Source organism: Sander vitreus, chromosome 6 (genome assembly GCF_031162955.1).
Source record: "Sander vitreus isolate 19-12246 chromosome 6, sanVit1, whole genome shotgun sequence".
Lineage (NCBI taxonomy): Eukaryota > Metazoa > Chordata > Actinopteri > Perciformes > Percidae > Sander > Sander vitreus.
Window position 1 is genome coordinate 1508271 of NC_135860.1, and position 22250 is coordinate 1530520.

Below are 22250 nucleotides of genomic sequence, written 5' to 3' on the forward strand. Positions count from 1 at the left end.
TCAAATTAATACCGATTGGGAAATCTCATGTTTTGCTATCCAGGATCACCTGATCCATCTTACTTTTATGTCAGTTTTTAAAGGAACATTGGGTTGGATCACTGTGATCCAAATACCAAATTTCAGGATTACCAAATCCTGCTTAAATGGAACCAACAGTGTAGCCTACTGGCTTAGCAAAGAACAACAGTTTTAAGAAACAGAAAAACTGTAATAAACAGAAACATTTTACATTCCTTATTTTGTTATACTGTTTTTTTGTTTTTGTTTTTCATATCTCATTAGATGTGACATGCTTCACATATGCTTCAAATATGAAGAAATGTATATATCATCAGTAAACACTGATTTTGTGATCATTCACTTAAAAAAAAACACTGATTTTATTTGGTTTGAAAAATCACAACTGAATCCACCCTTCTGATGGGATCAAGATAATCCTGTTTTTTTTTTTTTTTTGAATCAAATAGATCCCAAACAAAGTTCAAAGTTTTGAAAAAACCCAAAGGGCAGGTTTGATCCAGATCAAACGTAAAATCAGATTACGTGATCTGATCTTAGTTCAGAATCCCTCTTTTGCTTTCGACAAACCCATTTCAAGCATTTGTATCAGAACTAAAAAGTACAAAAAGCACGGTTATTTTTTTACAGGTTTTTCATTAAGCCTTTCATTTACCTAAGAAATCAATCTTTTAATATGTTAATATAGTGTCAGTCCTGTTCAGTAAAAAGCACTTTATACAAACATTTTGGGGGTCAGTTCTTAATGTAAACATCAACCTGGTGCTATAATAATATTATTATTATTATTAGTGAGGGTTGCTTGTTGCCTACAACTTAAAGCAGAAGTTCTCTGAGAATCTCTGTTGTTTCCGAGCTGAACTGAAGTTTCTCTAACCTGACTGATATCAAATTGGAATCAAATCAGGAAATCATTGCAGGGTTTCTGCAGGTTTCACAAAGTAAAATGTAAGACTTTCTAAGACCTTTTTAAGACCGTTGAGAATGAAATCGTATGCATGTATTGAAAAAAGTGCAAAGAAATGGCCAAAAAAAAAAAAAAAGACTAAAACTTAGAAAAAAGTACCAAAAACTTCCAAAAAACCCTGAGAAATGTAAAAAAGAAAGAAAAGAATTGAAAATATTAAAACGGCCAAAAAAAAAAAAAAAAAAAACCTGTTTTAAATTATTTAAGATCTAGAACACAATACTTTATAATTTAAGACCTTTATGTAAAAAAAAAAAAAAGAAATGTATTGAAAAAAGTGTAAAAAAAAAAAATAAACGCAAAAAAAAGGGAAGACGAAAACTTTGGAAAAACCATCAACAATTTCCAAAAAAACCCTAAAATAATTGTTGAAAAATGTAATGAAAACATCCAAAAAAACAACAAAAACGTCAAAAAAAAAAAACCTGTTTTAAATGATTTAAGACCTAGAACACAATACTTCAGCGAATTTTAGACTTTTTAAGACCCTGCGTTGGCGATACCCGGCCGTGATCACCAAGGCAACAAATAAAGTGACCCGTTTCAGTGTTTCAGTCAAAACACAAAGCAGAACTGAAGTCACATTGTAAAAGTTATTTTCTCATATTTACAGAGAGAATTCCCCCAAACGGTTGCATTTCACAAAGCTTATTTGTGAACACTGCTTACATACAGATCCCAAATGTTGGCAGCAGCAGCTTCAGAAAAGACTGCAGATACTTGTTAGAGTCCTACTCTTTCACATGTTCACACAGGTCACAATTAAAATGTGTCAAAATCCAAAGAAGTGAAAGGAAAATGATCTTGTGTTGACCCCTGCACAGCAGATGTGTTGCATACAAATTTCAAACCACATTAAGACAATTTTGTTCAAAAAAATGTACACTTTTAATCAGCAGTAAGTAAATAACTCAACAATGAATTAACATCTGACCAAGAAAAACAACCAAAAGGAAACAAACAAAACTATAAATGCAGGAAATCCTAGAAAATAAGGAATTAAAGTGTGTCAATCAAAAATAGCTTCACCTAATTAGAAACATATTTACAAATCTTAATCCAGAAATAAAAAAAAGGCGAATTTCTGTCAGTGAAAAGCAAAAGATAAAGAGAAGTCCAACCCGTTCTCACTCCCAACTACGGGAAAATAGTAAAATACGGACGCTCGGACAGTGGCTGTCAGCGTCTGATACGACGCAAAAAATCTCCCTTCAGCGTGTGTGTAGAACACACCGAGGAGAGCAGCAGCTACGCTGCGCTGTAAGATGACGTAGCACTAAGAGAGACAACGGTAGAGAGGTTGGTTGGGGGGGGTGGGAAGGTCAAACAACACGGGACTTTCACCCAAGAGGATCGTGTCCTGCGTGTCACGTTTCCTAAACCCAACTGTCCCGTTCTTCTTTACCTAAACCCAACTGTCCCGTTCTTCTTTACCTAAACCCAACTGTCCCGTTCTTCTTTACCTAAACCCAACCGTCCCGTTCTTCTTTACCTAAACCCAACCGTCCCGTTCTCCTTTACCTAAACCCAACTGTCCCGTTCTTGTCCCGCGTATCATGTAAACGTACCTTTGTATAAGCCCGCCCACGACCTTTTCCTAAACCTAACTGCGTCAAAAGTGAAGCCAATAGTCCCGACCCAGAGCGTTTAGATCTGACGCTAAAGGAGACTTTTAGCATCAATAAACGCCAAAGGCACCTGACCGAGCGATGGGAGTGAGAATGAGTTGGCAAGTCTGACTCTTTTCTTCTGCTGCCGAAACGTTGACGACTAAAAGTCGACTCACAGAGGGAAACATTTGAACTTCTGGTCACTGAAAGTGTAAAAAACAAATGTTCTACTCTTTTCAAACGTCATTTTTCTCATAAAATCTAACTTTGCCGGAAAACGCTGAACATGGTGGTGACAACCGCTGAAAATCTATACACAAGTCACACGTTTATGAAAAAAACAAACATAATTATGTATAAAACTATTTTGTATGAAAACAAACATCACAAATTTGAAACTAACGAAGATTTCCCTCCGGTGACGTTTCTTCATTCTTCTTCAGATCTTCATGTGATGAGCTGTGAGGAAACATTTTAAGAAGATTTAAGTGATAATAACAAACAGAAAACATTTCTAATGTTGCAAACAAACATTAAGTACTTTGAGTGACCGTGGCAACACACACACACACACACACACACACACACACACACACACACACACTTAGTTCATGTGATCTCTTTGACCTCAGTGAATGAAATACTCGACTCAAGTGTTAAAATGCTTCTCAGTGATCTGCAGAACTGTCCCAAGTCTTGTTGTTCTGCTCGGTGTTTATGTCATAATACTGGTCTACAATCTCTGTTGGATCTAAACTAACTTAAATAAATGTATTGGGAGCTTTCAGTACAATGTGTGAATCTCTTTTGTATCTCTATATACATAAATAAGTGAGTTTTCATCTGTCATTAAAACTGTCTGACTTATGGTCACACAGAGAAAAGCAGCTTAATCTCCTGATGTGTATTTCTGGTGGCTCCACATTCTTCAGAACCAGAAAACCAATGTTTTTGTTGGAGACTAACTCGTCTGTTAAGTTTTGGTTGCTCCCCTCCCTCCCTCCCTTCCTCCCGTAGTCATTTCCTGTTGATTGTTAAATGCGTCTGTTTCTTCCTCATGAAGATGACGTAATCACTGATCTGCATTGACCTCTGCTGGACACCAACAGGAACTGCATAATTCTGTCTCTTTGACACGTCCCGTTAAATGACGTTATACTACTTTCAATAAACTGTTCTGAAGTGACCTGGTGCGCAATCTTCTAGCAGGGGGGACAGCAACTGAATATTTCTTTATCTATGAATACTTTGATTCTTTTCAATCTAGCAACACATTTTTGAATCCAAAATGTCAAGTTTCTTCAGACTGATCTCATGAAGTGGTGTATGTATGACACGCCAATTCGTATGCCATTATTGGCGCGTTATGAAGACGCATACTCGCTTTTTAGCAGGTTTATCAACGCCGTTTGGCCTCCATTGACTTACATTACCTTGCGATTGCGTGTGAATTTACGCCATAGCGAGGAGTATGAAAGGCCAAAAATCTGCATAGGGAGGTTGGTCGGGGTGGAGGATAGAGGTGTTTAATTAATCAAATAATCGATGCATCCAATCGTGGACACGGACGATGCTGCATCGATAATCGGCCGGGCCATAATTGATTATTTCTGTTTACAATTGAATGTACTGATGTTTTGCACATTCAGGAAGTGCCGTGTGCTCAGTGCTGTAGTTTTATGTATCCAGTGTATTTAGTATTAGAGCACCGCAGAATGTTTTGTTTTTGAATATTGAGAAGCTATGAATTAAATACCCTATATGGCTTTAATAGAACAACGTATTTGACGCATCACGATATTGAAAGATCAGTGAAGATTCACACCTCTAGTGGAGGATGGGTCAAACACAGGACTTTCACCCAGGAGACCACGTTTCCTAAACTCAACCGTCGCTTTCTTCTCGTTTGTTTACGTCTGCTGTCAACAGCGTAGACATACACGCGGATAGCTCAAAATGCGTACAGATAACACGCCACTTGGCTTAATAAAGTGGGCGTGTATGTTTACGCGAAGTCATGATGTCCTGTTGAGTTTCTTAAAGCGAGGTCTTCAAAACAAACACTGTTCAAAATTAACTTTTTTCATCCACCAGCCAAATGGCTTGTGAATGTTCAAATTTGACCAGCCACTGAATAGAAGATTAACATTGTTTTTTGGGCTGTTGAGTGAAGCAGTCGACCTACAGCACGCTGTACAGTCTGCCCCATGTGCGTGACTATTTACCCCACACGCCCCCACTTCCCTGCAGTCTTCTTCTTCTTCTCCGCCCACCATGGCAGCTCCCAGATCGATCACCCTCACCTGCTCCCCCCTGTGGCCTCATACGTCACCACCCTGTCCTCCAAACAAACGCCCTGGCTGCCTATTCACAGACCACCTCTCATCGTCCAACTGCATCCCTTCACTATGGTCAAACCGTATTTTGTCATCACGTCAACACAGCATGCCAATTTGCTCAACCTCTGTCCCCTTCCACACCTGAAAACTCATAACCCCTCATAACAACATTTTCCCGGTGTCGGTCATTAAGGCACCAGTGCCGTATTAGCACCGGGTCTCGGTACCCAACCCTACTCATTAACGTTAAACCAGACACCAATGGGTCTTGTTTCATTACATGTATCGTTTTCATTTCGCTCATATCTCTGTATTTAGTGCTAAGTGTGTGTGTCAGTATGTATGTGGGTGTGTTTGTGTGCGTCTGCGTGTGTTCATGCGTGTATTTGCATGCCTGTGTGTGCATCTGTGTGTGTGTGTGTGTGTGTGCGTGCGTGTGTGTGCGTGTGTACTCACAGATTTAACAGTCTGTTTGATGTAGTCCTTCTTGCTGGCCAGGTCGTGGTCCGGGTAGGTGTCAAACACCTAGACAACATAAATGATTCATTTATTCATATTTAATGAATATTTTAACACCTACAGTGTTTAACGCCCGAGTCAGACAGCATCTCCTGTCTCAGTGCTGTGTGTGTAAACAGGAGGAGGCTGGTTACCCTCTGGCAGATCTGCTTCATGGTCATCTCCTCCAGGTTGGCCTCCTTCAGCAGACTCTGCACCGTCTCCTTCAGCTGCTCGTCTGTCGGCGCCTTCTTCACCATCTTGATGAGCGGCTCGTCGTCGTCTGAACTGTCCTCGGCTGCAGGCAAAAACAGAAAAGCACAGAGGAAAATGAGAAGACGCTTTGGTAAAAAGGCTCTTTAGTTGAACTCCAGACTTTTGGAAAAATTCAAATCGGAGCGTCTTCCGTGTCTGGAATGGATGTATTCTTGAGTCTATAAGGTAACAATAATATAATGAGATAACCTTGTTTGAAATGGGTTTGGCTAAAAGAAAATGTTGGTTTTGTCTATAGTACTAGGTACTTCTACTGTAGTGACTGGGTTAAATAGAATTGCATTACTAACAAGAGACTAAAATACAATTTTCATTGACTAAAAGTCAGATGAAAATAGTTATGGGTAATTCTGACTAAAATAAGACTAAAATGCTCAGACTTTTAGTCGACTGAAACTTGACTAGACTAAAATAAACTAACTAAAACTAATCCAAACTAAAATGACAGCTTGACACAAAGACTAGACTAAAACTAAATTTAAAACAGGCCTCCAAAAACAACACTAGGGAGGACAACGCAAAGGTCAATAAAGCTCAACCATTATCAATCAGGTAAATATTCAATCTTAAAATAATATCTGTAATTACTAGGGCTGTCAGCGTTAACGCGTTAATCGCGATGCGATTAAGGGCCGACGAGATGCGATTCATTTTTTTTTAATCGCATGCCGGCATTTATTAATTTATTTTACACTTCACTCGGCTTCGCGTCGTGCCTAACAGGCTACTATTTTGACCCTTTGCAGCACCGTTACTTATCATCAAGCTTCCACTTCCTCATAACACATCCTGCTGCTGCAGGCATGATGGAGAAAGACAGCAGCAATGAAATCCTGAATGGAACTTTTTATTTTCCTAAACTCCAGGATGGCTCGTAGACAAGTCGAAGGCCGTATGCACATTGTGTAAAGCTGAATTAAAATATCACGAAGCACGTCAAGCTTGAGCTACCACCTACGGAGCTAAGCATAGTAGTACAGTTAACGTGATGCTAGACCACCGGCCCTCGGGGGGCGAGGAAGAGATGAATGTTAGAAAAAAAAAAAAAAAATGAAAAAAAAGAGGTTTGCTGTGGCCCGCCGTACAGGTTAGTTTGACCAGCGGGCAGCAGCGGTGGCCGGAGCGGGCAGCAGCAGCAGGCAGAGGCCAGAGCGGGCGATCACGGGGTACATTCCTCAGCGGTGAAACGCGAACGGGGGCTGGAGTATAACCTAGCTAGGTGGAAAGCTAACGCTAGCCGGCCACCTATTCCATCAATCCTGCTTCAAAGTGTCCGCTCATTAGACAAAAACTGGACTACGTCCAACTTCAACGAAACTCCCAACGTGAGTTCAGAGACTGCTGTGTTTTTGTTGTTGTGAAAACAACAGTGTACCGGACTATTCAGCCTGTTTCTCTGTCGCCGGGTAAGAGTGGAGACGGGCTGTGTTAACACGGACTGGTGCAGAAATGAGCTGCTCATTAACCAGTGATCACTGGACGTCAGTGAGTAATCAACATTATTTAGGAGTTACTAAACACTATATTGACTCTAGTAAGGATAGGGATTTTTAGTTTTTTAGTTAGGTACTTGGAGGAATTGTGCAATAATGACATTCACACATTTTTCTTTTGTTTACAGTAAATAAATAATTACAAATCTTAAAATCAAGTTCATAAAGTAACTTTCTTTGCATTCATTTGATTCCCAATCAAGATCCACTGGTAAGAATTGCCTTCGATTGTTAATATGGACTTAAAAACTGTTCTGAAATGCAAAATAATAGAATTTTAATCATGTGATAAAATATGTGATTAATCGCGATTAACTATAGAACTTTTAAAAAATTAATCGTTTGACAGCCCTAGTAATTACCCGTGCAGTCCTGATTATTATGACCTAACCTGTGTTTGTGTTGTTTTTTCTGTTGCTGCTGCTGTCGGCCTTCTTGCTTTTGGCGGCACGTTTGGCTGGAGTCGATTTCTTCTTTTTGGGCTGTAAAACAAACATCAGCTCAACAACATCATCACAAGACATCTGAGAGCTGAACGTCACAAAGCTTTAAAGAAAAGACCAGAAGAAAACTCAGTTGTAGCAGCAAAAAAAACAGAGTGTAAATAATAATAAAGCCCCAAACACTCTGGAGAATGCTAAATATTAACCAGGAGAACATTCTGGATCACTGTTACACCACAGTCAGGGATGCTTATCACGCCGTCCCCCGTGCTGCACTGGGACTATCTGACCACGTCATGGTCCACCTGATCCCCGCCTACAGGCAGAAACTTAAGCTCTGCAAACCTGTAGTGAGGACATCAAGGAAGTGGACCAGTGTAGCTGTGGAGGATCTCCAATCGTGTTTGGACTCCACTGACTGGGATGTGTTCAGGACTGCAACCAACAGTCTGGATGAGTACACAGAGGCTGTGACGTCAGTGTTCACAGACATTTTTAACACCTCACTGGAGACATGTCACGTCAGCCTGTTTCAAGACCTCAACAATCACCCCTGTTCCCAAGAAGCCAAGGACAACAGGACTTAATGACTTCAGACCCGTCGCCCTGACCTCTGTGGTTATGAAGTCCTTTGAGCACCTTGTGCTTTCTCACCTCAAAGCCATCACCGACCCCCTCCTGGACCCCCTGCAGTTTGCCTACAGAGCCAATAGGTCTGTAGACGATGCAGTCAACCTGGCCCTCCACTACATCCTCCGCCTACAGGTTGGAGGCTGACCACCTGGTGAAGTGGTGCAAGCAAAACAACCTAGAGCTCAATGCTCTAAAGACAGTGGAGAAGGTTGTGGACTTCAGGAGGAACTCAGCCCCACCTGCCCCCAACACCCTCTGTGGCTCCACAATTAACATTGTGGAGTCTTTCCTCTTCCTGGGAACTACCATCTCCCAGGACCTCAAGTGGGAGCTGAACATCAGCTCCCTCGTCAAGAAAGCACAACAGAGGATGTACTTCCTGCGGCTACCTACGCTGCTGCCACAGCCAAGGACAAGGGCAGACTGCAACGTGTCATTCGGTCAGCTGAGAAGGTGATTGGCTGCAATCTGCCGCCGCTCCAGGACCTATACGCCACCAGGACTCTGAAGCGTGCTGGAAAGATTGTGGCTGACCCCTCCCACCCCGGCAACAAACTCTTTGAGCCACCCCCCTCTGGCAGGAGGCTGAGGTCCATCAGGACCAGAACCTCACGTCACAAGGACAGTTTTTCCCCCCTCCGCCACTAGCCTTATTAACAAGTCCCGGAAACCACCCTGACTCTCTCCACACCCCCCCCTCTGGCTCTACATGCCACTGTACTTAATCTGCTCTTTTTATCTTAACTATTACTCTTATTTTTAATACATTGTGTGTGTGTGTGTGTGTGTGCATGTATGTGTGTATATATATACACACACATATTTATACTTATATTGTTTGTTCTGTTTAACCTGCTTGTTTAACTTATTTTAGAGAATGTGTGACGTGCTCATACAACACCAAAACTAATTCCTTGTATGTGTAAAAAAATGTACTTGGCAATAAAACCTTTTCTGAGTCTGATACTATTAGCTATTAGGGTCACATTACATAATTATATAGATTCTTTGGAAAACGATCATATAATTAATTAGATCATTAATGACAATATCATTAAGATTATTTACAGTAGATGAGATTTATATCAACTCACAAAAAGACAACTAAAAAAACTATTTAACAATTTTATTAGTAAGCTCTTCTAGTCATAAAAAAGAATAAATATAAAGTGGGAATTTCAAAATATGTACCCATGACCCTTTGCTGCATGTCATCCCTTTTCCCCCCACCCCCTCTTTTCCTGTCTCTCATTAAAAGAAAATCCATAAAAAGTCTATATTTTTAATTTGCAGCGATCGATATAGTGATCCAGATCGCTGTATCGTTACCAGGGACGCACCGAATCCAGGATTTGGCCGAATATTGGGCTTTTTGACGAGGTTGGGTTTCTGCTGAACCTTAGAATTCTTTTCCACCGAACCCTACGCTTGCGTTACGCTGGTCGACGTGATGACGGCGCCGTTGATTACAGGAAGGTGTTTACGTAGGTGGAGCTTCAATGCAGCAGGCTGTGAGGAAGTGGAAATGGAACTGGTGAGCAGAAAAAGTGTTGTTTGGCAGTACTTTCAGTCAAAAGAAGGCCATTCAAGTCCAGCTACATGTTCAATCTGCAATGCTGATTAGTCTGGTGGTGGCGAGGACCCTAAACAATACACAACATCACCGCTGTTACAACATCTGGTATGAAACATCTGGAAGAATACGAGTTGTGCATGAAGGAATCTACAGACAGCAGCCAGAATGCAGCAACTTCTGTGTTCATGGACTGAGGATGGGACACCCCTAAACTCTAATCATTTAGATTATAAAGACATAGTTCACACTTATAATCTCTGGAGCTGCTTTCCATTCAACTCTTTGCCACCGTGAGCATTTTAAAAGCCATTTAAAAAAAATGTTTTGACTGCATTTTACCTTCTCCTCAGCTTCACTGTCGCCGTCTGATTCGGACGCGTCTGAAACTTCCTTCTTCGCTCTCTTTTTAGGAGGAGCCGTCTTCTTTGCCGGCGGCTTCTGTCTTTTCACCGGGGCCGATTTCTTGGAAGCAGACTTCCCTCTGCCGGACTTTGATTTGGGAGACTGGCACAAAATGTTTGTGGATTAAAAACTGAAATGACTACGGAATGAAAGTAAGAAGGCAACCAGATGATTGTGTAGCATCTTAAGCTTATTAGGAATTAATAAAAGAGAAACAGCTTAAAGTGATTAAAAAACTTGGGACAGAATAATTTCTACAAAAGGTGTTTAAATAACTTGCTAATAATAATAATAATAATAATAATAATAATAATAATTAGGGCTGTCAAAGGATTAAAAAATTTAATCTAATTAATTACATACTCTGTGATTAATTAATCGAAATGAATCGCATACATAATTAACGGTGCCTGAACCGATACTTTTTAAGAAAGTAAAAAAAGAAAAAAAAAGGGTACTAAACAACAGTTGGTGACATTAAAGAACGGCTTGTTTATTGCTAAGGCCATATGGTCAACATGAAATGATTTAATAATAATGTATAACAATAACTTCATTCACTAGTAAATTGCTGTTGAACGACAAAAATAATAACCAGATAGGAAAGGACATTTACAATAACTTCAAATGCACCACGAGGCTGTAGTTTCCAGTTTCATTGAACGCACCGTCTGTGTTGTTTCTCCGACGGCAGCTGCAGATTGTTACATCCCGGTGTTGAATCCTCTACAGTGAAACACAGTCACACTTTACACCGTTTAGCGTTAGCTGTCAGCATTTTAACCGTGTTTAATACAGCTGCTAGTTAACGGTAGGCTAACGTTACCTGCTGCCAAGTGTAGCGTTAACTAGCGTCCCGTGCGGCGATGTTTGTGTTGCCTCTAACGTCCGTTTTCGGAGAATCAGAGAGAAGCGCAGGCATTTAAGTGGCACCTAAATAAGGCACCGAAATCCGCATTGCTATTCGGTCCAGTAGATAACGGTCGTTAAGGCATCGGTGCCATATTAGTACCGGGTCCCGGATCCCCCCCAAAAAATAAAAACTCTTCGGATCTACACGATTCACGTGGATGACATTTTCCCATTCAAAACGGCGATTGGAGCCACGGTGCCTCTGCAAAACAGTTTCGGGAAGGAACTTGTTTTGGTGGAACGTGTACATTCAAAAGATAGTGTTAGTCGTGCAACAGAAAACTCAGATTGGACAGATAGTCTAGCTAGCTGTCTGGATTTACCCTGCAGAGATCTGAGGAGCAGTTAACCATAGTCCTCACAAATCCACCGGAGGTTAGAACGGGACGGACATCCGGCCGGGAAAAATAGGACATACGGTGGAATTTCTGGCGGCAACGAAGCAATACCGGAACGTCGTGGATATAGACTACTTTTATGTGTAATAGGCAGTGATGGGTACTCGAGTCCTGGACTCTGACTTAAGTCCCTATTCTCTGGACTCGTGACTCAAACGCTAGGGGACGACTCAGTTGGTGACTCGACTACAACACTGGTTCCAGTTGAACAGGGAAGTCGTATTTTTCAGAAAATTCAACTAAATGAAAGCCCTCACAGCTCAATATCTTGAATGAGAACATGCATTCTATTTTTGATTATAGAACTATGTTATAGTCAGTCCAATCAATTTATGGGCATTTCTTTTGTCAGTGATCAACAAGAGTTCTAGAAAGTGATGTATTCAAGAGGAAACTGCAAAGAAAATAAATCGTTTTCTGAGAAGAAGAATCTGAACTCAACTCCAGCCTCTTCCTACGGTGATCAACCATGGATGAATAACGGGTGCCTGGGTGGCCTAGTGGTAGATCGCACGCCCATATATCGAGGCTCAATCCTCGACGCAGAGGCCACGGGTTCGGATTCGACCTGCGGCACTTCCCTGCATGTCATTCCCCCTCGCACTTCCTTATTATGTCTAAGCTGTCACAATAAAAAGGCCTTAATGCCAAAAAACATAATCTACCTTGGAAGTTCGAGGCGGAGCCCCGTTACGTTCCTATGAGAGTCAGTGGTTTCAACTAAATGCTGCCCAAAGTCGAGTTTCTGATTCAGAAAGTCGGGAAAACCTCACAAACCCCGAGATCACAATCCAACATGGCTGCAGTAGTAAAAGTTCTATAAATATACTGTTTAACAGCACTTCTTATTATTTTATTGACTGATCAAACAACTTTGGTCAAAATATGTGTCATTGTGTCCAAAGATTTTCAATTTTCTGTCACATAAAACAAAACAAAATAAAGAAACTAAAGAGTGTTTGGTGTATTTGCTTGACAAATTACTTAAATAATCAATCAATTATTTCATTAATCAAAGATTCAGTTGGGTTTATTTGGAGCTTTACCAGAAAAACTAGTTTCTAATTTTGTGTTCAGCCTAGAAAACCTCACCTCATCATCGTCGTCTTCCTCCTCTTCCTCCTCCTCCTCCTCTTCTTCCTCCTCCTCCTCCTCCTCCTCCTCAGCAGACTCCTCTGACTTGTCGGAGTGGTCCTCTTCTTTCTCGGATGGTTTGTCCTCTGCATCCGATCCCTCGGCCTCAGCTGAAGCCGCCACCTTCTCATCATCCTCGTCGTCATCCTCGTCGCTGCTCGAGTCCATGACGATGGCTTTGGACTTGCTTCCGGCTTTGGACTTCTTGGGACTGGAGGACGAGCTTCGGGGTTTGGGTTTGCTCTTCTTCTTGGTGCTGGTCTCGGAGTCGTCGCCAGACAGTTTCTTCTTTGATTTCCTCTTTTTCTTCACGGGCAGACGCTGCCAAAGCACAAACAGTGGGAATGAAGAACTTCCCTTAAAAAGGTCCCATGGCATGAAAATTTCACTTTATGAGCATTTTTAACATTAATATGAGTTCCCCCAGCCTGCCTATGGTCCCCCAGTGGCTAGAAATGGTGATAGGTGTAAACCGAGCCCTGGGTATCCTGCTCTGCCTTTGAGAAAATTAAAGCTCAGATGGGCCGATCTGGAATCCTCCCTTTATGACGTCATAAGGGGAAAGGTTACCTCCCCTTTCTCTGCTTTGCCCGGCCAGAGAATTTGGCCCCCCCATGAGAGAGAGAGAGACATCATGGCTTTCAAACGAGCAAAGTGGCAGTTGGTCAACACCAATTTATGCATCTCATACTATACCAGATCTGGTGTCACGGTTTCATAAACATTTGATTTGAATGTGACATTGGCCAATTAAGAATTGAGTTAGCGCTTGATGCTTTTGACGTTCATTTTACACCTTTAACGTCAGCTCACCTTCCCGCTGTTTTTAGGTTCAATAAGGAAAGTCAGGATCCTGTCGACCAGATCGGCGTGGGTTCCTTTCTTCTCCAGATCCAAAACACCACAGACAACCTTCAGTTTTGTGTTGGTTAAGTTTGAATTCCTGCGATGAAAAGAAAAAGCAAACACTGTTGCTTATTGTTATCAGTTTGTCCATACGAAGTCAAAGTAAAGACGCAAAGTCGCGGCGTGAATGAAGCAAATAGAGCTGCGCAAATGAGGAGAGGACACAAAATTCACCTTATTTGTGTCGCACCGCGAATTCACATGAGTTGTAACATTCGAGAAATTCGCGTGTACATGTGTCACAAAAGCCAATCAGTGTTTAGAAAGGAGTTTTCTTTGGGAAAAGTAAGCAGCGAAGTTTGACTACCTGGTAAGTTCTGAAATTATCTCTCTGTTGTTGTGTTCATGGAGCATCTCCAATGTTAGCAGAGCCCTGATGGAACCAAACTCCATCCAGAAAACAAGCATTTTAACAGTTGTTTGCTTGTCGGCTTGCAGACTGACCTGACAAACCTGACCTGACAAACCTGACTTTTCTTTTACAAATCTACATCATGATGTTGTTATTTCGGCATACGTTTTGTCTGTTTATTGCAAATAAAAAAACGGCACAATGTGTACTTCACGTTGCGCTTGAAGTGGCAGACATCAGACGTAACGTCTCCCTGGAGTAGGCAGTAAAACATTAGTTAGTCCCAACTCTCCCGACTGCCACTTCGCTACGGATTTCGCCAGCCGTCTTCTCAGCACCAAATAGGCCATGCTTCCACGCTTCCAGGGATGATCTCGTTTTTATGGAGACAGACGCGGTGTGCATGGAGGGGAGGGGCTGTGTCCTGTGTGTGTAGCCTATGTGAGAGAGACGCGTGAGTGACAGAGAGACGGGGGGAGAGGAGGGAAAGGAATGAACGAATAAGATGCGCGTTTTAAATAAAGAAAAAAAAAGAATAACAAAACGCATTATGTGGCGGCCAGTGTTGATTCTGTGGCGCAACGCCACAAATTAGTCTATGTGTGGGATAGGGCTGTTGGAACGAATGCCGAAATTCAAATATAATTTGAATAGTAAAAAAGAAAAAAGCAATACTTTCAAATGCTGAAATTACTATTCGATTGTGACTTTTTTTATAAATATGTTGGCTAACATTAGCTCATCTTCCTCTTCTCGCCTTGGCCTACCCGCATGTGTCACTCATGTCACGTCTTATGAACAATAACTTAGCGGGAGTGAGAAACACAAGGCATTGTGAGGTCTAAGCTAACTTTACGTACCATACGTTAGTACAACATTACCGAGCTAACGTTAAGTACCGAGTAACGTTAGTACACAGGGGAGTGACAGGCTGCGGCTGGAAATCGTAAGATGGATGGGAAATAGTTTTAACATGACTTTAAGATCGACTTCCACCGAGCCAAAGTGCTTATGTTAACATTAGTTAGCTCATTCTTGTTTTCTAACTGCGTTGCGAGGTATAGTAACGTTAGTTTAGCTGGGAGCTTCATGGAGACAGCTAGAGTTAATGTTAGCTGTCAGAGTTAGCTTCTACTTATATATTACCTTCTAATAGCTGTATTCTCAGTAACGAGACAATCTGCTGGAAACAGGTTGCTTATAAATCACTAAAATAGTAGTGACGGCACCGTTTGGCTTAGTTATTAATGCCGTTAGCATCGTTTGTTACTTACTTAGTTTATGACAAATGTTTCGGCTGTGCTCTCTAACATGTCATTGTGCTAACCGAGCACCGTTAGCCTTTACAACAGAGCCGGTGGGTACGCAAGTAAACACAAACAATCCAAATATGATCCCGCGATCAAACTCACGCGAATGGTGTTACGCAAATATTTTATTTTGCCTTGGTTTGAACACGCTATCAGAGCAAGTTTTCCAATCACAATCAGACACCACTTTCTATCTTTATATTTTGGAAACAAGAAAACCAAAATCAATCCTCCGATTCCACATGATGACAGAAAAGGAAAAGTGTTGCCTCCCAGAAACTTACTTGAGGAGTTTTTCTCGTTTCTTGGTGTACTGTTCGCTGTCGGCGTCAAAAGGAAAGCCGTTAAACAGACGCAGGTTCTTCTTTAACAGGGCCATCTGATGAAAGAACAAACATTAGTTTCACAATAGTAATTGTTCTCCTAGTAAATGACGTTTGTCACTTTTGTCAACGCTTTTAAAAAAAAATGTATGGTCATTAAACCTAATGTATATGACATTTTACCTAATTTTGGAGTTAGAAAAAAGCAGAAATTATGAATTATCTTGACTAATAGTTAAGATCAGAGGATGTTGAGTGGATCACAGACTGGTTTATGTCGAAGTTTAGTCAGGAGACTGTTCTAAAACCATTTAAACTGATTTTTTCAAATGATATGAAATTGAATAAAACCAAAATTCAATGGAAGTAATCATTAATTTTACCTGTGAAGAATGTTGCATGGGTCCCATACAACCTACATGCACACATCCAAGTTATTTTGGGGCAATTTGGTTGTAAGAAACCCATATTTCTGAGATGAACAACTTTGAAAACGGGCCAACACAAGGGTTAAAAAGACTAGATCAACTATTTGAACTACACCACAAATGTATCCATCCATTTATATAAAGTTTTCCAATCTGCATTCATATAAAGTTGTGAAAAAGAACCGTCTCTCTTCAGGGTTTCTGCAGGTTTTAAAAAGTCAAATTTAAGACTTTTAAAAGACATTTTTAAGACCTTTATGAATGAAATTTAAGACCTATAATGATGACATTAAAGTACAACAAAATGCAGAGTCACAAACGTACTTGTAAAGTAAATAAATGTATTTAAATAGAGTAAAAGCGACAGAGTGATAATGATCCGTACATATACAGCAAATGAGAGAGATATATATAACACCACAGAATAAAAAATAAAAAAACATTTCAATGAGCATTACAGGTAACGTTACATGGACGTAGGAAAATGTAAGACCTGTTTAAAATTATTTAAGACCTAGAAGACAATACTTTTAGACTTTTTAAGACCCCGCGGAAACCCTGCTCTTAGCAATTTATGTAATAAATTATGTGAAAAAGAAAATACAGACTCAAATCAATATACTTCACTCCCATAACAGTGTTTCTGCAGGTTTCACCAAGTCAAATTTAAGACCTTTTTAAGACCATTATGAATGAAATTTAAGACCTATATCAAGGCATCAACTAAGCCCTAAATTCAGTTTTTTCAAGCCAAGTATCGCTAAACTTGCACTTTCCCAAAGCTGAAGAATAAAATCTGTCTGTGGTACAATCTGAAAGAGACTCACGCCAATAACACAAAAGCTGATTGGCTGATATACAAGTTGCAATTTGGTCTCATTGTAGTCGAAATACAGTGAAATTATATTTGGACTAAAGCGAAAGAAAGAACTACAACTCCGCGGAATAAATACCAAAGAAAAGAGCATTAGAGGAAGCGTTGCGTTGACGTAGAAAAACTAAGACCTGTTTAAAATAAGTTAACCTAGAACCGAATAAAAATATTTTGTGTCGGTCTTTATGTTGGATCATCTTAAAGTGGCCATATTATGCTAATTTTCAGGTTCATAATTATTATTTTGAGAATAGGTTTACATGGTTTAATTATCAAAAAACACCATATATTTGTTGTACTGCACATTGCTGCAGCTCCTCTTTTCACCCTGTGTTCAGGTCTCTGTTTTAGCTACAGAGTGAGACCTCTCACTGCTGGAACATCTTTGTTGTCAGTCGCACATGCTCAGTAGCTAGGTAAGGACTACATGCTCAATAGCTAGGTAAGGAATACCTGCTCAGTAGCTAGGTAAGGACTACGTGCTCAGTAGCTAGGTAAGGACTACGTGCTCAGTAGCTAGGTAAGGACTACGTGCTCAGTAGCTAGGTAAGGACTACGTGCTCAGTAGCTAGGTAAGGACTACGTGCTCAGTAGCTAGGTAAGGACTACGTGCTCAGTAGCTAGGTAAGGACTACGTGCTCAGTAGCTAGGTAAGGACTACGTGCTCAGTAGCTAGGTAAGGACTACATGCTCAATAGCTAGGTAAGGACTACATCAGCTAGCTAGCTGTTTCTTCAACTTCGGCCTGTACAAGGCAGGATTAGCTGGGAGACTTCTTCTAAACGAGGGCGCACTTCCAACTTTGCGTGGAATACCTGCAGAACAGGGACATGGAAGTAGTTCTATACCATTTATTTTGTAGATTAGGGTGAATTTGTGTGTGTTGTAGCAGTGTTTTGCCATTGAGAACGAGCTAGCTTGCTAGCGCTAGCATGCTAACGGTTAGCCCTCTAGGCCCCCCGTTTCGGCTAGTGACGTAGAAAGCCGTGCAGATTTTGAACAGCTCACCCGGAGACTGAAGGCAGGACACATTCAGAAACCGTATCTCACTCAGAACAGCATGGATAGTTTTTTTTTTTTTCAAAGTTTGTATGCGTGTGGAAGCATCAGAGACACAAAATAACACCCCAAATCCCAGAAAAAGTGATTTTTTTCATAATATGTACATTTTAAAATCCTCCAGGAGTGTACCTTTCCCTGTCTGTCGAACAGGATGGCGTGAAGAGGTTTCAGGTCAGCTGCCTTTATCTTATTGATCTGGAAGCCGATACGTGGAATGTCTCCCAATTTATCTCCGCTACCTGAAATACGGAAAATAAAACAAGTGGACAGTTTTCACACGTGTCGGCAAACGCTTGAATAGATCATCTTTAAATGACAAATACTCACATACTGTTAAAACAAAATGCAAAAAAAACAACACCACAAAGTTCTGTCTGTTGTAGTTAAATATTTACCATCTCCAGTCTTGAGCTTCTCCTTTTGTTTTGGTGCCTGGAAATCGAGCCTCTCGACTGTCTTCTTTGCCCGCTTGCCTTCGATGATTTCACCTGAAAAATAAATGAGCATTACCGGCTTATTTCAGTTAATTTTCTTTGCCTAATACTGAAATACTTCCCGCTGCCTCAAGATAGCAATACGCCCAGAATGCCTCTGAACACACCTCACTATAAGACCAGCACGCCCATGGGCGCAGGTGCATTTGCTATTTAAACGACGTGGGTGCTGGACGCGAAATTGACAACTGCATCCGTCTTAAACTAGCAAAGACACTTGCGTAGGGCTTTGCGCTGCGCTGGGTGCAAGATAGGGCCCTCAAAAGGTAACAGCACCCTGTATGAACAGCACACACATGGTTTGAAAGCATGAAAATGAATTATTCCTGTGTGTGTTTAAGGCTAGACTACTACCACTGCTACGTTTTCATTCAAGTAGTTTTGAGACAAACGCAATCTCTGTCCACACAAGAGTCCTATCTCCAGTAGCGGAACTAATCTCTGTCCATATTAAAACGTCTGATAACACATATCACACGACCATTCACACACACACACACACACACTGGGCATGTGCATGGCGTTGTAAACAGGAAGCAGATTGTCCGGCGTTACTCCGCGGTTATAAATCTTGGATGAATAAGTTGAAAATACTTTGGAGCAAGAACAACGGTGAAAAGTAAGAGCAGGGATTTATTATCTTGGAGTGAGGACGAGGTTGAACTGTTACTGAAAAGTATGTACGCTACCTAACCAATAAGACTGACTGACGTGCGTCCTTGTTTCCAAAGGTCTCCTTTGTGCCTGTCCAGAATACAAAGCATCTCCGGAGTTTTCAAACCAAAACAGGGGCAGTAGTGTTTCCAAATCTCCGTTTTAGGGGCTCAGAAACGCCAGAGCAGTAAATGTAGCTAAAGATATTTGTTTTTTAAACCAACACGTAGTAGTGTAGATGTAGCCTTGAAGTGGTGTTACAGGTCTCACTACCACAGATGGATTTCATCAGTGTCAGGTGCTATTTTAGTTGCTCATTCGAGATGACTGAACACGGGAGTAAACGATTCCTTTTCTTTTACCAGATATTTTGGCGCTGCTTTTCTTCGGACTCGACAGGTCTTCCTGCGACGTCTCCTGCAGGTCCTCCACTTCTTCCTCTGACACTGCAGAGCCGTCCCTTGCTTCGTCCGCCATCTCACTCATATCGCACTGCCTCAGTCCGTCTGATTAATCCTAACAGGAGAAGGATAAACATGCATTTATACCGCTGTAACCCCCCCCTGTACTGGTCTGGCAACGAATGTGTTTTACACATGATCAGGAATACACACACCAAATTAATTAGTGTTTATGGAGCCTTGTAGCCAGATATGAATTTACAACAACAACGACATGCATAGAAATAAAGCATCATGTATGTGAATAAAAACGTTTTACTCTTTACATTTAAGGATGGGTATACATTTACTAAAAATGAAATAATATCCCCACACACTTGAATGTGAAAGGTGTGTCCAAGAACTTGTCACAATGCTGCTGGATCTAAAATAATCTTACCCTGTGGGATTGGTTAAATATACATCTTGTGTGACGTGTGAGGGCATGATGTACAAATTCCATTCAAAAACTAGCCAGTGTAAAAAATCTTTTGATACTCTTTAGGAAAGGTTCCCTGAGGTTATTTAAAAAAACAACAACAAAAACTTTTAAGAATCTTCAGGAACTAGGATATATATATATATATGCTTAATTTATTGATGCTTTGTTCCATGCTTGGCACATCTGTCCCTCTTTAAAGTGTAGTTAAAGCAACTGATGAGAACAAGACAGCAATGGAACATGATTGATTTAGGGCCTAATGGAATTACCTGTGCATTAGAGCTAAGGGTGGGTGGTGGCGGTGGTGCTAGAGTGGGTGTGTGGATGAGGAGACTAATTTGGAAAATGTCCCCCTGTCCATAATTCCTAATGCATTACAAATGGATGCCAACCATAGACAGTATATAAAGATCATGGACAACACATCTCCGCAATGTAAAGGTCTTCACTAGAACAACATGAATTGTGCAACAGCAATAAAACTAGCTAGAAATAGAAAGGCAGGCTTACGTGCAGTTTTGTGTCCCAAATTATTTTCCAAAAACTGAGTGTCCCAGATGATGATGGTCTTACTTGAGACAGGTTAAGGTTAGAGTAGCACAGGTGGTTTAGCAGGTTCATAATTAATTAAGGACATTGTATGGGGAATTTGGGACACTGAACTGCACGTATACCAGAAAGGCATTAACAATTGTACTAAAAAAGGAGAAAAACAATGAAATACAATACATTTAAAATGCAATAATACAGTAATGCACACTGTAACAGTTAAAGTTACAGTATGTGCAAATAAAGTAACGTTAAGTAACGACAATGATGGTGCACTTCTACACAGCCATCATTGAGTCCATCCTCACATCCTCCATCACCATCTGGTACGCTGCTAGCACAGCCAAGGACAAGGGCAGACTGCAGCGTGTCATTCGATCAGCAGAGAAGGTGATTGGCTGCAATCTGCCACCGCTCCAGGACCTTTACGCCACCAGGACTCTGAAGCGTGCTGGATCGTGCTTGTGGCCAACCCCTCCCACCCCAGACACAAACTCTTTGAGACACTCCCCTCTGGCAGGAGGCTGAGGTCCATCAGGACCAAAACCTCACATGAACAGCTTTTTCCCCTCAGCCACTAGCCTTATTAACAAGGCCCGGACCCCACCCTGACTCTCCACCTTCATGCCACTGTTCTCTCTCTGCTGTAATGCACTTTGCTCTTTATTTTTTATTTATTCTTTATTTTTTAACTTAATACATACTGTGTAAATATACTTATATTGTTTGTACCTATACTTATATTGTTTAATATTCCTTCTAAAGAATGTGTGTCGTGCACCAACAACACCAAAACAAATTCCCTGTATGTGTTAAAAAACGTACTTGGCAATAAAACCTTTTCTGATTCTGGTTAAGCAACATCAGATAACGTTATGAAATGTCCTTTAGTTAATATAGTCTGGTGTATTAGACGTATGCCGGACATAATCTTGGCTTCTAATGATTCAGTAAGTATAAACATTTAGCATTGTGAACTCGTGTTTTACCAGCTAGGAGCTTTTATACACAAAAACGACAGACTTGTCAATGGTGTTTGGCAGCAAGAGCAGACGCATTTAGCTAGCACTAGCTGACGTTAAGCCGTGAATCCACTTACAATGAGCGGAATCTCCTCTTGAATTCAACCCCAACTTGTGTCAGTAAATGAAATACGAGTCGCAGATCTTTCGGAGTTTCTTAGGAAACATTCGGCTTACTATATGTATTACGCTGATGCGGGTTTGTGTCTTTATTCATTCAAAATAAACGCCCGTGCGAATTGGCGCGCTATACAGCTAGCTAACAACTGACGTTAGCTACCGTAATGTAACGTTTAACCACTGCTGTGCGATAATTACAGCGAAATAACGATAGTACAACCTGATAAAGCTATGCGACAAAGTCCGCATAAATGCCACCATGTATCCAAACTCTCACTGAGCTCACGTTAGCCGAGAAGCTATTAAAAGTTTACCTTGTTGTTTTGAAGCAGAGTGGACTGCGTGTCTTGTCTAGTTTCTTGTTTTCAATTTCATGATGGCGGTTTATCTGGGAGGCGGGGATTACTGCTGCGGCTACTCCACTGATTGGACCAAAGATGGATGACGTTGTCCTTCTTCATGTTATAAATGGTGGATGGGAGGCTCCGGCAAGTTAACGTTGCATTGCTTACCGTCCCCTTCTGTTGCTCTAATGGATAAAGCAGTTTCAAATGTTAAGTGTTTATTAGTCA

General features: G+C 41.0%; 1 protein-coding gene across 2 annotated transcripts; it reads right to left on the reverse strand.

Moving 5' to 3' along the window:
* Positions 1-1852: 1852 nt before the first annotated feature.
* Positions 1853-22091, reverse strand: dek (DEK proto-oncogene). 2 transcript variants are annotated; one of them, XM_078252021.1, is made up of 12 exons: positions 21993-22091; positions 19468-19621; positions 18353-18445; positions 18087-18196; positions 15555-15649; positions 13516-13645; positions 12661-13023; positions 10196-10360; positions 7596-7686; positions 5591-5733; positions 5394-5462; positions 1853-3057 (listed from the first exon to the last, which is right to left on the reverse strand). In XM_078252021.1, exons 2-12 carry the CDS (start codon positions 19589-19591, stop codon positions 3046-3048), a joined length of 1395 nt encoding a protein of 464 aa, XP_078108147.1. In that variant the 5' UTR covers positions 19592-19621; positions 21993-22091; the 3' UTR covers positions 1853-3045. The 2 variants fall into 2 exon arrangements, with proteins under 2 accessions (XP_078108147.1, XP_078108148.1); XM_078252022.1 differs by lacking the exons at positions 1853-3057; positions 5394-5462; positions 5591-5733; positions 7596-7686 and adding an exon at positions 9402-9923.
* Positions 22092-22250: the final 159 nt, after the last annotated feature.

Excerpts from the sequence above, each read along its gene's own strand:
- dek (XM_078252021.1), bottom strand. The coding sequence starts at position 19,591 with ATGAGTGAGATGGCGGACGAAGCAAGGGACGGCTCTGCAGTGTCAGAG. Across the intron at positions 15,650-18,086 it reads TGTTCGACAGACAGGGAAAG|ATGGCCCTGTTAAAGAAGAA; the intron begins GTACACTCCTGG and ends TTCTTTCATCAG. Across the intron at positions 5,463-5,590 it reads TGAAGCAGATCTGCCAGAGG|GTGTTTGACACCTACCCGGA; the intron begins GTAACCAGCCTC and ends TATGTTGTCTAG.